This window comes from Hypomesus nipponensis, chromosome 4, assembly GCF_054491055.1.
Source record: "Hypomesus nipponensis isolate SF chromosome 4, ASM5449105v1, whole genome shotgun sequence".
NCBI classification, from domain to species: domain Eukaryota; kingdom Metazoa; phylum Chordata; class Actinopteri; order Osmeriformes; family Osmeridae; genus Hypomesus; species Hypomesus nipponensis.
In genome coordinates this window covers 5257282-5276082 of record NC_140364.1, presented here as the reverse complement: position 1 = coordinate 5276082, position 18801 = coordinate 5257282, and the positions used below count along the sequence as shown (strand labels likewise).

The following is an 18801-nucleotide window of genomic DNA, read 5'->3' as shown; positions in this document are numbered from 1 at the left end:
ATAAAGATTGCACCTTATCTAAAGACCTTGGGATTGAAAGGCATTGTAGACACCTGCACACCACACACATACAAAAACAGGACCCTTCTGCTCAAAAGTCATATGAACTCAGTATACATCAAGGCCTTGGATATCAAAGCAATTTAGCTTTCATTTCTCCTGTGGAGAACGTGCTTTGTAATTTGACAGGCAAAACAGCCGTCCGTGTGATTCATTAGCGCTAGCGAACGAGCTAGTTGGCTCCGCTTGGTGTCTTTGTTCGTTTTTGGTTCTCTCACACGTTGCCTCGTCGCTGCTGTTGTTATTGTAGCAGTTCGTCAGGGGGTTCGGAGGCAGCGCTGTATCTAGGTCAAAACAATTGAGGGGTGCAATTGTCGGGGCCCTCGTAACAGAGTGGGAGGAAGAAGACAAGCTCCGGGGGCTCTGATGAGGGTCTTTAGAGAAGGTGCCGGGTGCTTGAGAGGCCATGCAGGTGTGTGAGTGTGTTCTGCAGGTTTGTTCTGAAAGGCAGTGTGCGTGTGTGTACACCCTGTGGAGATTCCCTGGCCCCGGGCTGTATAACAGAGATAAATGAGCTTGTGTTGTTGCTTCTCCGTTGAAATAAGTGTGTGTCTGCTCACAGGGAGTCGAGCTTTTGGTTGAACTACTTGTGAATGCAGTTCTCCGCTAATATTGCAACTACATTTGCGACGACATTGGCATTATCGTTATGAAAGTATTGGACATATTTAAGACTATGCTGATAGAGCCCAGTGCCTGCTGGGAAATGAAGTGCTAAGGCGGACGTCCAGCTGATGCCAATCTGTGGGTGGTGGCTGGCCGCCTTGCTGCCTCCGCTGAAAGCACACGCACTCACACTGAATCTGCCTGTCAGCAGATGGCTCTCTAATGAGATCAATCTTTGTGGAGTGTCCGGCTAGGCTAGGCTAGGCCATTTGTTAAGAGTAGCCAGAGAAAAGCTATAGTCAGGAAATTGAGGTTGCGATTGGGGAGTGTGTGCGTATATGTGTGTGTGTGTGAGTGTATAATGACCAGACTTATCCCCTCCAACACCACATGGTGTAATAGTAAACCTTCTCTTTGTGCCTACGCGGCGATTTAGTCATTAATGTGTCTCTAACGCGGTTGACGATTAAAGGCTCAAACTGCTGAATCATTCTTGTGCACAAGTGTATGTTTAATTGGCCCTGACAGTTTCTCTGTGCTAGAGTGACCGTGACGACGCAGCCTGCAGCCATAACGGCAGGTGGCTATTCTACTGACAGGAAGTAGGGCGGGTGGGGCAAACAGGAAGTGTTTGAGACAGGTGGTGATGATGATAGGAGGTGAAGAGAAAAGGGGGGGGGGGGGAGTGGAAGGACATCGCTTTCACAGAAAACACAGAAGCTGCCAGGTATAATTAGCACTATAGTCATCAAAAAACTATACATAGCCCTTCTTTAGTGTGTGTGTGCGCGTCTGCTTTGTGTCCGCATCTGTGTTAGTGTGTTAGTTCGGCCTGGTCTACACACACACAGTCCTTTGAGGCTGTGTGCCACCAGGGGTACTTAACGATCGCCTATCAGCGGGGAGGTGCCGGGTATGACGCACATCAGGCTCATCATGCGTTACTCCTGCCTCTGGTCTGACGCTCTGAAGTGATGTCCGCCCACTGATTGAAGATGTAATTGGCACACAAGGAACGAACAGGTGGTGGGATTCAGGCTCTATCATGTTGCCCTGGTTAGACTTGTGTGTGTGTGTGTTTGTGTTTGTTGGTGTGTGTGTGTAGAGATTGATGACAAGAACTAGGACTGCCCAAAGCTTGATCGACTTCCCCCCCCCCCCCGTCCCCCGTCCCGTCCCCCGTCCCCTGTCCCCCGTCCCCCCCCGTCCCCCGTCCCCCGTCCCCCGTCCCCCGTCCCCCGTCCCCCCCCGTCCCCCCCCCCCGTCACTCTGTGAGTATGTGTGTGCGTGCGCGTGCATGTGCGCGGACGCGTGCGCGTTTACGTAAAGAGTTTGTGCGCCACACAATGACATGATCCTCACGCCTGCTGGTCGGTGTTACCACGGTAACCGCTTGGCAGGGCGCTGTTGTGTTTTTTTGTATCTGTGTTCCGGGAGCTTGGTTTGATACGCAGAGGGGGTGGGGGGGGGGACCCTGGACATTTTGGTAGAGCAGCCAGCCCTGCTACCAACACAATGACCCGTCGTGAGGTCAGAGAGACGCCACCCAACCTTTCAACACTGGTTAGAAGCGGCCATCTACCAGTAGGCTGGAGAGGGTTCGATATGTGTTAGCTACGCAGACAAACCTGACAGGCCAAGTAAGGCAGTATCATGTGACACCAGGAGCCATCTATGGGTCAAGGAAAGGGTATTTGTGTGTGTGTGTGTGTGTGTGTGTAGGCATGTGTGTAAGGGTAGGTGTTTGTGTCTGTCCTTGCATGGTCAAAGGCCAACATTCCAAGAAATGAAACATTAGCAAGGCTGTGTAAAGGCAGACAGGTGACACACGGTAAGACGAGATCCCAGACGAGCGACCCCTGTCCGTGATGGCAGCACGACCCACCTTGCTCATGTGGAACTCCAGCCGTCTCATGTAGCGCTCGATGGTTTTGATTTGCTGCAGAACACAGAAACAGAAAAGGTCGTCAGTGGCCTGGGGTTTCCAATGTCCAAACTTAGCTGTTACAGCAGGTTACGAAGGTGACATTTTGGGACAAAGGTATGACCAGATGGGTCACACTGAGCCAAGACTCCACACACACACACACACACACCTTTTCTTTTTCTTTGCATCTTACTCTTGTAGTGTGCCATCTCTTGTTTATTCAAGTTCTCTCCGATTATTTCCTCCTACCTCTTTTCCCCTCCCCCATCACTTCCCACAAAGCTCCCTCCTCTCACACACACACACGTCAGGGAGATGTTTCTGGTAAACTCTCCTCCTCCCCTCACTCACCTTGTCGAGATCGTACAGCACTCCCTGTAGCAAAACATACACGGACGAGAAAGAGAGGGGAAGATAAATGAGCACACGCATGTGGCACTTCTAAAGGTTGACAACATTCATGCAAAGCAGCTTGTGGTTGTCAAACACCAAAGGATTTCTATTTTAAAAAACTGCCATCGCTGCTTTGGTTGAGCCATCGAGTGTTAGCCACCGTTAGGTTAATGAGACAACTTAAACGTCCTCGGAAAAGACAGATGCCATGCCGAGTTAGACAAACAGTATTGTCACAATAATGAGATGTATTGTGCAGTTGGATAGTTAAAGTTACGCTACAATAACATCGAAAAAAACTAAACCTATTTTGGCTTAACCCAAGTGATGCTGCCGATCTAAGGTAACCGTGTCATTTCCTGCCTCACCAGTCGAGAGTTCCTCTTCATGTCCTTCATGAGGGACGTGAGCTTGTCCAACTCCGTCTGGTGGACCTCCAGATATTCACTAGAGGGAACCCAGAGAGAGAGAGACAATGAGCCTTTCACATCCATGTATGCCTCGCTCATGTTTGCCATCTGTGTACGTTGGCATGTGCGTGTGTGCTCAAAGCAGAGAGCCAGTGGGCCAAGCACTGACGCTCGGGGCTTTGAGTGAAGGTAAGAGAAAAGGAGTGTGTGCGTGTGTGTGCACCCATCTGACGCCATAATGTGGAATGAAAAGAGAGGACAGGAGCTGAAAGAGGAGTGCTCAAAGTGTGTGTGTGTGAGAGTGCGTGTGCGTGTGTGTGTGTGTGTGTGTACTCACTCCAGGCCTTGTTTGAGGGCTCCGTAGACCTCCTCCAGTCTCTTGGGCTGTGGCTCTCTGGAGCTGCTGGCCTTGTGCCCGGACAGATGGGGCTTCTTGGGCTTGGACTGGGGCTTCTTCTGGGCCACTGAGTTCCCCATGAACGAGTTACACCTGGAGACACAAGCGGTCAGCTTTGACGGTCGCCATAGAATGTTACGACTGCCCGCGGAAAATGCAGAGGACGTCGGGGTCAGCGGAGACACACACGCAGGTACAGAGGCGTATGCTCCCTTTTCTTCAAACACACACACTCGTACGAGTCAGGAATAGGACTAATAACAGAGTGTGATTGTCCATTTACTTCAATGGATTCTCACGTCAGCAAGTATTATACTCACTCAGCAGTTTCAGTGGTGGCCCTGTCTGTGATATGATGCTCATATCTGCAGAGTTGGCCTTTGCCACGCCATGTAAAGGGCCAATCTGCAAATGGACTTCACTGCAACGTTGAAACCTTATGATTTCATTTTCCAAGACTGCTCGTTTCTCGTGTGGGTCTCATGGGATCACTCTGCATTCTTCTGTCTCTCGCACATAAACCTTCATCGACACGCGCACCCTCATCCATAACAAGTGACCGTTCTATCTCCGTAGGCGTACAATGTCTATGTAAATGCTGGCAGTGTGTGTGAAGGTGCTCGTAGAGTGGGTATCGTCTCATCCAGTCGTATGTGTGATGAGGGTCCTCTCTGAAATGCAGTAAAGCTGGATTCCAGAGTCATCTTGAGGCTAGGGTGACAGATGACTTTTCCGGTCGGCACGTCTGAACGCACTGCTGGAGGAGGCGGGTTGGAGAGAGGTCTGAGCTGCTGTGAATCTAGGCCAGCATGGTGGAACGGGAGCGTGGTGGAACGGGAGCGCCTCATAGCCCTGGGGTCACGCTTGCTGACGCAACATTCAGCAGCACGGCTCCAGCAGGGATTGGGTATGTGGATTTGTCACACACACACGTATACACTGCCGTTCGGGCATTCTCTCTTTTCCACATACACATTTATGTTGTCATGTGCACGCAAACACACACACACACACACACACACACACAGAGCATCAGGCCTTTTGAAGCTCCTGTCGAATTCCTTCAAATTCTCCTCAAAGTTCAAATCGCAATGATAACAGTCAGGCTGTCTGTCAGTTGCCTGCTGATCAGATTTATCTAAACCAATTACTTCATTCACAGTGTGTGTGTGTATGTGTATGTGTCTGCGTGTGTGTGTGTGTGTGTGTGTGTGTGTGTGTGTGGTGGAGCGTATTCTCAAATGGGCTTGCTAAGAAAGGCTGGAGTCTCTAAGGAGGTCATTGGCACAGCCGTCAAAACGGAGATGCGAGTTATATCTGCCTGTGACAGGATGAGGAAAACTTTCATCCTTTGAAGGCCGAGACCAGTTTGAATCTTCGTATGTGGAACACGGCATTTCACTTGATCTATCGCAACAAACTCCCAGAAAGTATGCAAAGTCTTACAGATAACTTTTCTTGAGACTTAAATGTGATGTTGCTGTATGACTAAGCGTAAATGCATTAAGGCATTTCCGTGCCTATAGTGGAAAATTCATATCACACGTTCCAAACTCCTGTCAGCTATCTATTATTTCTCTTCCCTCCAACTATGACGGTAAACGGAGGGTACATTTGTCTCCTCAGAAATGTTCAGAAATGAAAAGTAGGCATACCGTGAGCGTCTTTCCTGTAACGTGCTGAAGCCGGCGAAGGATTGACTCCGGATGATGCCGTTGGGTCCCCCAGGGGAGTGTGTGCCAGCCGCCATGATCTCGGGGACACGGGACGACACTCCTATTGAACGACAGAGACAGGGGGGGTTCAAGAACACCAATCATTTCCAACAGGCGTCACAGCTTCAAGGTGATTGTATCATCATATCCAGGTAATGACGTACTTCAACCACGAGTGTCTACCAACACAAACAACATCATCACGTTTACGACCATGCTTCACACCTCGAGGCAACGCGAATTCGACATCTGCAACAAGGTCGAATGAAATGACAAAGGAAAGGACTGAAAGGCCGACAACTATTTGGTTTTGCCCGGTGCAAGAAGTGGAGCAAAAGAGAAACAAAAACAAAAGACAGAAGTGGATTTGCCTTTGTGCGGTTACAGGGTGACGGCAAAGGCTTCAGACAAGTCTGAACAGGTTCTAAAGGTTCCTGTCCTTCATCCCACACTGCTGTCATCAACACCACACTACCCTGCTCAGTAGCTTGGCTGTGCCAGAGTTAGGAACCAAGGTTTTTCCACACAAACTTGTGATAAGGGCTCTGAAGAAAGAAAGAAAAATCTGCCTGAGAATAATGCGAGTCAAGTCACCAAGTCAAAGTGGGTCATAGTGGATGAGCACCTGGGTCATGTCATGGATCCATTGAAGCGTCTCTTTTAGACGAAGCGAAATAGGCTAGCATTCCCAGGAAGTCTAGAAATGTCTATGGTCGAGTGATTAGCATTTGTTTACGTATAACTCCATCCCCATTGGTTGTTATTTAAGTTTATATTTAGATACCTGGGGCTGTCAGACATACTTCTGAAGCATCGTTAGTTGTGTTTGTAGATCTTGAATGCTCAGCTGAGACACCCCAGTGCTCAGCACTTGAGGAACCATTCCCAAAAATAGACCCTTGGCAGAATGAAATGACTGCATTTAGCTACGAGATAATGGCGTCTTAAGCTGCACACCCCACTGGGAGGGACCACATTAGAAGATTGAACCACTGCTTGAAGATAATCTTGGTAAGAGCATGTCCAGTAGATGCAGTGACTGAGGACAAAACTAATTCACGTTCAGTAGTCCGTTCTCTCAATGTATCGGGTCATAACTGAATACACTGGTGGATTTCATGACAAAGAAATGCATTTCAATTCAAATACGGCTTCTCCAAATGGCCCTTTACCTTAGCTTCCAAAAGTGGCTATGACAGCAAATTTAATAAAGCACAAAAACAGGTATTATATTGCTCTCTGCTTTCCGATGTACAATGCACTCCCATTCACTTGAAGCGCTGAATGAGTCAAAACTCCATTGAAATCAAGTTGACCTTTAGACCTTGGTTCACATGACTAGTAAACAAAACCAATTGTTGCCACTGGTGAACAAACAAGTAAACAGCAACAACAGCAGCAACATTACAGTATGAAGGAGTGTGTTGTTAGTCCTTCTGACAGTGTGGCTGAACAATGATCGTCTCCTCAGCACTGCGAACGCCGAGGGCGAGATGTCGCATCATCAAAGCTCGACTGGCCTCAGTTTGACACCGTTTGCAAGCATGCCGTGCACCACTGTCTGCGCGCTTGCTCGCTGTATCCATTTGCCTCATTCTGAATCTCACTCTCACAAACACACACACACACACACATATGGGAAAACGATGTGTCGAGAAACACATCATTCTGCGCTGTAAAAGAATCTGCATCCAACAAAATCATCTCCACCACCCTCCCTACCCCCGTCCCCCACCAATAATCTCACACACACTCTCCCGCTCGTGACCCTGTTGTCCGACGCTGCCCAGGGGAGTCTGAGGCCGGCCACAGGCTACCTGACCCCCCCCCCCCCCCCCCCCAGGTTCCAGGGACGGAGCGTGGGGACGTGGGACACAGAGGCCACCTCACAAAGACGACCAGGGGCCCCGCAAAAGACTAAATGTGGTCCTGCAGCGAACTAACAACAGAACCCAGAAGCCTGGCGTGACCCCGGCTAATTCTAGAACATGAGTTCATATGTGCCCTGGATCCGTAATATGTGCAGGACGAGGGTCGATGTTTGTGTCGGACGAGGATGTCGCGGCTTGATTGACCCTCTTCCCCTTTTTACGGAAAAACAAAAGGAGACTGCATGAGTCAATCTAAGATGTTGTTAACCAGGATTATTTTGGGGTACTTTAAAAAGTCATTTCCCAGAAACATAGGTAATAAAAAACTAAGGTAATATGTTTGTAGTGATTGTTTTTTTATTGGTTGCGTCTGCACAAAAAGCTCATTTCTTTTTTTCCAATCAAACATAATAGGCTAACCATTTCATTGTGTGGTGTTTTGAGTCAAAACACCAGTTAAGACATGAGTGTATGTGTATGTTGCTGAATTTAGCACAAGCTTTACTACAAAACCATACACCTCCATGTTTGCATGATCTACAACCCTCATTTTCCAACCTCGTTTTCCTGAACGTTCACTTCAGAAAGGTTACCTCAGTGCTACGAGGGCATGCAAGTGTCTCATTGTCCTCACTGACAAAACAGCTTGTTTTCCCCGATTGTAGCAGTTTAAAGGAAGCTATGTGGAGCCAGCCCCATTCATGCCCGAGCTTGTCTCGTCCCATGGACACAGCCTCTGACGTTCACCACAAAAACAAACCAGTCAACTCAGCCCCAAATCACAGGTTTCCCTGCGCTTCACGATTCTCACGAGGAGTCATCTAAAAGGCAACTTTCCTTGTCGCCTAAGACACACACGTCATTGCCTCCACCAGTCGAACAAGCCCCTTTTCTCATCCCCCCCCCCCCCCCCCCGCCCGGCTTTCCTCCCTTTCCTTCCCACAAGAGTCGTTCAATGCTTTCAAGACAGCTCCTCCTGATGCATTCTGGGTAGGTGCCAGGGAGACAGTGCTGAATGCGGCTGCCAGTCATGCCATTGAAAGGAGCTTTCCGTCTGGGGTTCTCACACCGTGAGCTCACTCAAGTCCCTCGGTGGGGGCCGGGGGGGGGGTGAGAGAGGCAAGCAGTGTCTCTGCTTGAGGAGAAACCGTGAGCGCACCAAAGTGAAAGAGCGTGCCTTTGAGTAGAATTTGGTGTTTCCGTCTTGTCTGTGTGTGTGTGTGTTGTGAGTGCGTATGAGAGTCGGAGAGTGTGCGTCTGAGTAGAATGTGTGTGTCGGAGGCTTGTCGGTGAACACCAGCCTCATCAGTATTCTCCACCTGGCACAGAGTCCCTGGGGTAGTGGGGGGGGGGGATGATGTAATGGGCCAGGGGGTGAGAAAGGGGAGGGAGGTGTTGCTAATTTGCCCCCGCCCCTACACACAGTTCAAGTGCATCCGTCCCCTCAAGAAACACACAAGCACAGTCTGTGTGTGTGCGTGTGTGCGTTCTCATTTGTGTGTGTGATTGGGGTAATGTTGCTCCTCTAGCGAAGCTGAGTGTGTGCGTGCACGCTCGTGTGCGTGAGTGTGTGTGGGAAGACCACCTTAAGAGGGGGTGATGGTACCAAGAAGGTAATATGGATGGAGGGATTGGTAAGCAGTGTGGCAGAAATGAGGAAGGGAGTGAGGGATGAGAGAGAGAAGAGCGAGAGATTGTGTGTGTGTGTGTGTGTGTGTGTGTGGGGGGGGGGGGGTCGTTCATCCGCTCCCCAGCAGGGTCGGGGGAGTCCAAGGTTGAACACCGCAGGACTAGTCCTGCTGCCTGCTGCCAGCACCAAAGAGACATCCTGAAGACCGGAGACAAACACACACACACACACACACTAATTTTCCAAGCCTCTCTTTTTCTCTCACACTCGACCACAAAAACGAAACATCACCCGCTCTCACCCTCCAACACTGACAACCGCCCACCCACCCACCTTATTTCGTTTTTCATTCTCTCCAGTCTCTTCCAGACCACTGTTCCCACATAACTACCCCCATGTTTCATACAAGAGGCCGCACACATTCGAAAACCCCTGACGCTGCCCTCGGCGTGCGTGAGTAACATCCCAGCCCACAGTGTTCGCTCACAGGAGGCTAATTCTTAATGCCTTGTATAAATTAGCCTCTCCATAGCAACAGCAGACAATACGGCTGGGTTATGTGAAGCCACATTGCTATTATGAGCGGGGCCACAGAGATCTAGGACGCCATCATAAGCCTATGAGGCGACGGGCAGGGGAGAAACAGGGTTAGGCTCCTGTGCCAATCAGGTTAGGACCTTAAAGGGTCTGCATTTCGTCAAATAATGTCACTAAAAACCCTCTAGACATCATGACCGTGTTGGACCGGAATAACAGCAAGCCTGACCCCGGTTTGGAGTATAACCGGTTGTACGGTCGTGTAACGGTCAGTGGTCAACATAGGTGGTCCACAGATTTGCCTTTAAAAAACGCTGTTTGGTTTTTTCATTTTTACATACACAGCAAAATGAAACTATGGATTAATTATTCTTTTGATAAAACGGGATCTGGATCTTTGTGATAGGATTAAAATTGGGAGGATGATGTGCGTGTGTGAGTGTTTTAATCCCACCAGTTTCTCTCTGACCTAGTGCCCTGCTGACCTGTTAAATTCTTGTCCTATAACCAAACGAATATCTGGGAGGGGTGGTAAACATACAAGAAAACGCATGGTACACGTTCCCCACGCCCACAAGCACCAACACGCCACAGCTTTGGCATCCACCGCACACACACACACACACACACACACACACACACACACACACACACACACACACACACACACACACACACACACACACACACACACACACACACACACACACACACACACACACACACACACACACACACACACACACACACACACACTGAAATAAACCAAAACCTCCAGCAACACAGAGCAGAATACCCAGCCCCCTTGCCTGTTCTTGAATGTTTCAGAAGCGTGCTATTCATAGCGCCCATTATCAGCTAACGCAGAAGGGTAGCCGACACACGCAGCCGGAAAGTCACACTCTCCTAATTAGAAAGTGGTCCGGGGGACAGGCACAACATCTCAGAGCTCCACCGTGCTGGGAGCAGTTGGAGTTCTCCACATGAACTCCCAGCTAAGGTGGAAAGCGTGGCAAGGAAGAGAGATTACATAGAGAATTGTCTTTTTCTCTCTAAGAGGCATCAGCGTGACCCATAAAGCTGGTGGAGAAGATGGGGAACGAGAAACACTTGACTGAAAAAATTAAATACCATTCAAGACATTGACTGAAAAAGACATTGGAGAACTTGATTTCACTCTCCAGTGAAAATGGTTAACTGACAAAAGTCTTCTGAATGATGAAGTTGAATGTCCTTCTAGTTGGTTCCTTATCGATGACTTTCACAATTGTGCACGCTGACACACTTTTTGGAGGCACACGCTTTCCAAAGCCATCTGTTTTGTTTTTTTCACGCCCCTGTCGTAAACTACCTCAGACATCCGTAGCTTCAGAGAAACTAGGAACCCAGAGTTGTAAATAACGTGACGTGTGAAGGGACGGAATTCACCGGAGGCTTTGAATCAACGAATATGGGTCAGAGCATCATCATCAGCCTTAGCCCCATACTATGCCTGGGGAAACAAAATGGAATCCTTTCAAACATGAGCAATGACGAACTGCTCTGGAACACAATGAAGACACACACAGGGTAAAAAAAAGAGAATGATAGTTGAATTTTGTTCAATACTGGTATACAACAGGTGACATCAGTTTTTTTTTGTTTGTTTTGTTGACAAGGTCTGGGAACTGAGGTATGGCTTACAACCATTGAGGTTTTAGTACTTTGATACAATAAAGAGTCATATTCTTTCTCATTCATTTGAACTTTCTACTAGAAGCAAAATAGTATTCACACAATATTTTCATGGTGGTTTTGGTACGACAAACTCCAAAAATGGTGAAATAGGCAGAGGCCTGTAACGCAGGCTGACCACAATCTGGTCATCTGAGGCCCTTTAATGCAGTTATCACTGTCATGTGCAACTCTCTCTCACATACATCCACACCCCACACACACATGGTGTGTCATTTGGGAGAAAGACAGGCCAAGCTTTATTAATTGCAGACAACTCTTAGCTAGTCCACACCACAATACAACACAAGCTGATAGGAGTCAGATGAGATTCGACTGGAGTCGACTCAATAACATTATTCAATTGGTTCTTGTTGATTCAATCGCTTCTGTTGGCAGGGGAAAGAGAGTAATGAGAATTTGATCTGCAGGGCATGACTTGTGAGAAAATGCAGTTCGGGGAGTGCCTGAAATGCCACAGAACCATTGTGTGTGTGTGTGTGTTAGAGAGAGATGGGGGAGGTCAGTGACCATCAAAGGAAATGTCACATGAGCCGCCACAAGAATTCCCAAAGCAGGGACACAAAAAAAACCCACCTGACTGCATGACGGATACTCACTTCTTAACCCAAGCAATTCAAGCTTTTAACACAGAAAGTGGTGATATTTTGCCTAATATCACTGGAACCAAAGCCTTTCTGACCACGCTCGTGAAATGCAAGCCGCTTCGATTCAAGACCCCAATCCAGCGGCCCCTTTAATCTGTTCATCCGAAATGTCACGCTTATCATCCTGGCCTTAATTTCACTTCATCCACAGCGGAAGGAAGCTTGTTCTCCAGACCCAATAGAAAGCATAAGTTATGCTATTCAGTCAGTTGAAGTAGGGACACCGGATTTCACAGCAACGCAAAACCAAGAACGAAGGGACTTTGAACAAGTTGGAAATGTCACCGGGTTGGCAGAGATATGCCTGCGACGGATTCTTTATTAAGTGCACCACTGTGAAATAATAAGCCACAGTTGACTTTGGTATGGACTTCCTGTGTATGCACACACACACACAAACACACACACACAAACACACACACACACACACACACACACTCTTGGAGGATCCTTTTAACATTCATGCATTTTCTATAATAACACAAAGGAACACAAAGACTTGAGGAGCACAAAAACACATTTCCTTTTCTCAACTAAAACGCCAACTGGGGTTGAAGAAGCTGGCCTGATCCTATCTGGATGTCAGCTGTGACTGTGGTTCGAGATATCCTAATATGTTCTTTTTGGATCGATGACAGGGAGATTGGCATGCAGATGGTCAATTGGAAGGGCCGTGGTGGATAACAATGGGGCACAGTTGCCCTATCATACATCATTAGACCTAGCTAGCGCCTTGGCACTGGGATGGTGCAGAACACAAACCCTTCCGGAGCAAGGAGAGGATGTGATGGAGGGAAAAGAAGAGAGGAATGGAGAGGATGGGAGGAGGATATTTTGGCACGTACAGGGACATGACCACGACATGTCTAACACTGGGTGAGTATGCTAGATAAAGCCACTATCTAACACTGGGCGAGTATGCTGGCTAAACCCACTATCTAACACTGGGCGAGTATGCTGGCTAAAGCCACTATCTAACACTGGGCGAGTATGCTGGCTAAAGCCACTATCTAACACTGGGCGAGTATGCTGGCTAAAGTAACACTGGGTGAGTATGCTGGCTAAAGCCACTAAAAATAGCACTGCATACCAAAACACGAGGCGGGGTTTGTAGGTCACATCCTAAAGTTCACCCCTAAGCAGTTTTGGTTCATTTTCCTTTCAAACGGCACTGACAAAAGAGTACTAAAAACTGTAGTATTTAAATAAGAAAGGCTGCCATCATCATAGCATTAACACATTGTTGCCATTCTAACAGCGCAAAGCTAACAGCTAGTCCATGCAACCTTGATTATACCGTCCCAATGATGATTGTGCCAGAGAGACTAATTAAACAACAGGACATTGGCTCAAAAGAAAAAACAAACCGGTAGAGAGAATATTTATGGACACAGCATAAAGTGTTCTTTCTCGCAGAAAATACTTCAATGCACATTCATTTCAAATCATTTAGGTCTGGATCTTTCTGCTATTTACTCTACAATTTCATGCAGAGTATCTTTCTACATTACCATTAGCTTAGCTAATGCAAATGATGATTGCCTTTCCACTCAGTAAATCTCATAACTGAAAGCAGTGCGGGAGATGAACTGGGTTAAAGTGACACACACACACACAAAAACAGATACTTAGAACTCTCTTAATAGCACTTATCATTCAGTATTTCACTGCCTAACACACATGCTCATAGCAAGTTGCAGCTGCATACAGAGACTTTGAACTCACGGAAACGAAGATTTCATTATTCAGCGAGGGCACCATGCTATAGTCGGCCTGTTTGATGGAGAAATGAGAAATAGGTAGATGGGTAGGACCAGCCTACTTACAGGGAGAAGTGCACGAGACAGACAAAGAGAGAGACAGAGAGACAGAGAGAGAGAGAGAGAGAGAGAGAGAGAGAGAGAGAGAGAGAGAGGAGCAGATACGCACACTGCCAGATGGACACCAACGCTGTCACCTGTAGTTAAGCAGGCATTGGAAGGGCTCTGATCCCGTCCTCAGCTGCTCCCATGCTGAACATCTGCCATCCTTGCCAACCAGCCACACCATCACCACAGCATAACTGTAATATTACAGCGGTAGTATAGTCTAACTATTGGCCTAGTGTAGTGCCAGTATAGTATCCTATCAGTGTAGCACTGATACTGTAGTACTAACATTACCGTGCTACAATAACAGGACGTTTCAGTACTGAAGGCTGTTTTGCATGTGGGTCAAGACCAATGAATAATAATGTCCACACGTACAGGATTTTGCAAAGTAACACAGATGTGACTGAAGTAAAGCCCTAAGTGCTTCACGAGTGTATGGTTTTACGAGGCTCATCATTTTAGGCTCGTAGAATATTAATCTGTTATCATAACCTGCCCCTGGTGACAGTCTGGGGCGGGGGGGGGGGGGGGGGAGTTGTCCTGCATACCCCCCGGGGCTTGTGGGTAATGTGAACATGGACACCTCTTTGGAGCGATGACAGCCACCGCTTACAGAACAGGAAGAACTGAACACACGGCTGGAACTTCCCCTCCGCCCTGGCAGACTCCTGCGACCGTCTCTGCTCTTTGAAATGAGATGTGAAACCTCTCAAGCAACCTTGCTTGCTTGCTTCCATTCTCCCTCCCTCCATCTCCCACACCCTCCCTCCATCCCTCCATCTCCCACACCCTCTCTCCCCCTCCCTCTCCCTGACAAGGCAGATAGAGACACGGGGGGAAACAAACAGAGACAGGAAGACAGATGCGCTCACATCGACCCATCTGGCTGGCTCACAGCTGTTCAGCCACCAGGGTAAGGGCACCACAAACACAGACACAAAACATCCAGATTATCAGATTATGAATTTGTAAACCACTGGGCCACAGTGATGCTTCCTACCCTGTGTGGTGGCTACCATCTCACCCCCGGTGAGAAAAACGTGCTTCTGTGCCATCTATGCCTCCATCTGCTCTGCAGAGGTGGGCATTAGGGTGTGTGTGCCTCGCTGGTCACTAATGGACTGGTTATTATGGAAGATGGGGTGGGGGGGGATTAAAAGGGAGAGGACCCCTGATTTCCTGATCTGCTTGGAGACAGGGGAGGAGGGGGAAAGGCAACACCCCCACTGTCATCCCTCCATCCTCAACCAGGGCCAGCAAAGAGAGAGAGAGAGGGAGAGAGAGAGAGAGAGAGAGGGAGGGAGGGAGGGAGGGAGGGAGGGAGGGAGGGAGGGAGGGAGGGAGGGAGGGAGGGAGGGAGGGAGGGAGGGAGGGAGGGAGGGAGGGAGGGAGGGATGCCCCAGGGTGGACCAGTAGCCTCTCGCCTCCCAGCACCTGCCACACCATGCTGCTGGGGGGGTGCCCCATGGCCACACACACAGACGAGAACACACAGTCCAGCCAGGACGGTCACTTCCAGGAACACACACACACACACACAAGGAGGATAGGAGAGACAGTTTGCTTCCAACCACACACACACACACACTGCCTTGCCCAGCCCCTAGGTCCAATGGACAGCTGGGGATACAAGGGAGTGTTCACGGATTCCTTGTTGGCCAGTCTCTCCCTCTCCAATTTCACGTTGGCGACATAGGGAATATCCCACCTTTAATCCTCAACATTAGAATTCAAATCCACATCCATCTTTCCACTGTTCCTTTTCATTCCCCCCCTTCCGGCAATACCCAAGCTCCACCACTCCCAACTCCTGCCCTCCTCCGCCCTCCATCCTCCCCTGTACTTCATTCTTCTTCTACATCCTCTCTTTCCTTTCCAGAGAAGAATCCACATTTCTCCATTCCCCTCCTCCCTAGACTGGAGCACATGTCTCCCATGCCAACCCACTCCCCACACACCCCTCTCTTAAGTAGCATCTACACCCCCCCCCCCCCCTTCTTTATCCCCCTTCAGAGTGGGATGGTCGGTACGTGCTTGTCAAGACGAGCAGGCCAGGCCTGACAGAAGGTTCTAGATCAGATGACCCCTGATATAGCCTGTGGCCAGGTCCTAAATCTCCCCTCCCCTCTCCTTCCTCGCCCTCTCTTATCTCATCGCCCTCATCTCCTCCTCACCTTTGACTTCCGCCTTAGGCTCACTCTTCTCTCAGTCGCACTTTTCTTCTGCTTTTCCCTAACGCTGCGGGAGGGGGGGGGGGGTGGGACCAATTTTGCGAGTCACCGCGGCAAAAGTCGCAGCTGTGGGGAAGGGTGTTAGCCGTGCGGCAACGGTGTGGCTAGACTGTTGACTCGACAGGAGACAGGAGAGGCTGTTTTCTGTCCCCAGGGTCAGCTCCAGAAAGGAGCTCTTTACTGAAGCCGGAACGCTCATTCAGGAACACAAAGGCAAATGGAATTTTAGTTAATTGAATTGATTGAAACAATAACATGAATGAAATGGGGGTGTGGGGGGGCTCATTGGATTCTCCTTATCTGTAGCTTAAGAACAAGGTTAAGCTCTCTCACAAAGAAATATGGACGAGAAAGGGGGGATGGGGTTGATGAACTGGATGAACTCCCAGCTTTCTCTCCTCCAGCTGAGTATCCCTGACTGCCAGGCTGCTGCCTGCGCTCCTCACCAAAGCACTCTCAGCTGTGAAAACTGAAGGCACTCCTTTTGAAAGAACGCAAGGCCAACCATTCCTGGGAACCACACACACACACACACACACACGTGCAAACACACACGCACCCAACCAAAGCGCACATGCAGACACAAATGTGCATGCTACAGAGCAGAACAGAACGTGGGAGTCTTCAGTGAGCGCTCCCAGACACTGTGTCCTACTCTCTCGACATTGTTGCTACACGGCTCTCAGAAATGGACCATTCAAATTGACCTCTGACCTCTTTTACGACCTTCTAAACTTTCCGTTTGATGTCACAATCGGTGTCTAACGTGCAGGTGTATGGTCAGGCCCTGTGCCAGCATAGACTGCTCCATTTTAGTGATGTACAGTATTGCTATTACAAACTATGACGGGGGCGCAAGCCTATCAGAGTTTGTTTTAGAGAGACCAAGAAAAAGAGAGAAAGAGAGAGAGAGAGAGAGAGAGGGGGGGGGGGATTTCACAGAAAGAAAAACAAAGCCTGGGCAGGGAAACGGTACTCTGTTTGGCTGGTGTTCAGCCTAGAAGCCGAGCCTGGATTCCCTTCTCCCACCCCCCACCGTCCCAAGCTTCCCCTTCAAGCAGCCCAACAGAGCGCAAACGGTCTGGCAGTCGAGCAAAGCCCCTCCATTTCGCCATATCAAAGCAAGCCTGGTGTTCTCCACAGAGATAGGCATTACCCTTGAAATGTCTCCTCTCAAAACAGAGTACAGCACTCATATGGTCTCCATGGGGTTTGCATTGAGCTTGACTTCCATACTGGAGAGCCTTCATCGGCATTTAAAGGGCAAGCGGACTACAAGGTCCAAATTGACTGTGCTCCAAAGATACACACTCATTTGCTCATAGATTTTGGAGAATGTCAAAACATTGTCTGTTCTACATTGTGACAAAGAAATATACACATCCCGGCTCTATATTTCTCTTGTTGAAGCCTACACTTATCCCCAAACAAGTCACTGTTCTCTCCAAGAATCCCAAGGAAAACGTAAATAGAAATAGTTCATGGGAAAATGTCAAGAGAAGTATTCTCTTTTAGGGCTGGGGCAGAAATAACCATAGACACCATCTTCTTGAGGTTGTTAATCATTCAAATGGTGAAAACGTGCGTCCTGATCAGCGGTATTCCATGTTTTGTGAACCCAGTGCCTGACGATTGGTGGAGTACAGCTATAGCCTACTATCAGACACTATCCATTTCTAAAATCGATCGCTGACGTAAATCTCACACGTTACAGTTAAGCGATCGGGTTGTGCACCCATTTCCCTTATTTATACAGCAGGAATGCACACAAACAACAAATACAAACTGTATCACAAACACGCTGTTGAAGGAACATTGAACTCCTATCTGCACCCCCAATCACGACTACAGCCCTCTCCACGTCTCGCGGCGAAATCATCACTTCCAATTACCACCGATGATGACAAGACCACTGCATTGCCAAACGCTTTAGTGGTCTCACACCTTGATAATAATAACCCCCTTTAAACCTTTGACAGATACTGTTAATAGAGTAGCCATATATGGATCAAGTATTCTAATGCACAACATCAAAACATGAAGATATTCATACTATCTTCTGTAATATTTTAAAATAATAATGAGTTAAGATTTATAATTCTCTATCTGAATTGACATGAGTCTTCCATGTAGAACATTTTCTACGTTTTAACCAGACAAGTGTGTCATCAGTTCTCGTTTTGGTCCAGTAACCTACTGCCCCGCAAACAGCTTTTCGCGTAGTTGCGCTTCCCAAAAGACTCACCAAATGGGCAAAGATTGTCTAAAAAACATACAACCATTGAAAGACTCTAATTTGCATTGTATTTATATACTAATAACATTATTCTTCTCACCTCAGAAGAAACTTCTCACAGCTGGATCGTATGCGCTCTGCTGGCGGACTAACTACGTCTCTCCATCCATGCGAAACAGAGAAACCGCGTTAACTTTCAGATTTTAGATGGAAACCTCTTCTGCACAAACGAATTAAAATGTACCAAGGTACAACTCCGAGCACTGTAATCTTTGTCCCTTGATAATCCCACAGACACCGCACTCCCAAAAGTCATGTGCATTCCAGTTTAGGTTTGTAACGCTCACCCCGAAGAACGGTGAACCAATGAACAACTAGAGTTGTAACAATGGGCGTGACTGTTCCCATATCCCTCCCACATGAAAAATAGACCTATTTTGCATCCTCTTTGGCATACTTGTATACTATAATATATTGCACATCAGATAAAGATGTGTGTCGTGTTTCATTACACATATAACAGTATGCCAAATTTA

General features: G+C 48.2%; 1 protein-coding gene across 1 annotated transcript in view; it reads right to left on the bottom strand.

The window, feature by feature from the left end:
* Positions 1-18574, bottom strand: part of ripor2 (RHO family interacting cell polarization regulator 2) — a 31003-nt gene extending 12429 nt beyond the window's left edge. The window contains exons 1-6 of the mRNA XM_084695914.1: positions 18366-18574; positions 5449-5569; positions 3734-3886; positions 3355-3433; positions 2945-2968; positions 2552-2605 (exon numbers count right to left, since the gene is read on the bottom strand). Of these exons, the coding sequence (XP_084552040.1) occupies positions 2552-2605; positions 2945-2968; positions 3355-3433; positions 3734-3886; positions 5449-5543 (405 nt within the window). The 5' untranslated portion in view covers positions 5544-5569; positions 18366-18574. The remainder of the gene's footprint in view (positions 1-2551; positions 2606-2944; positions 2969-3354; positions 3434-3733; positions 3887-5448; positions 5570-18365) is intronic.
* Positions 18575-18801: the final 227 nt, after the last annotated feature.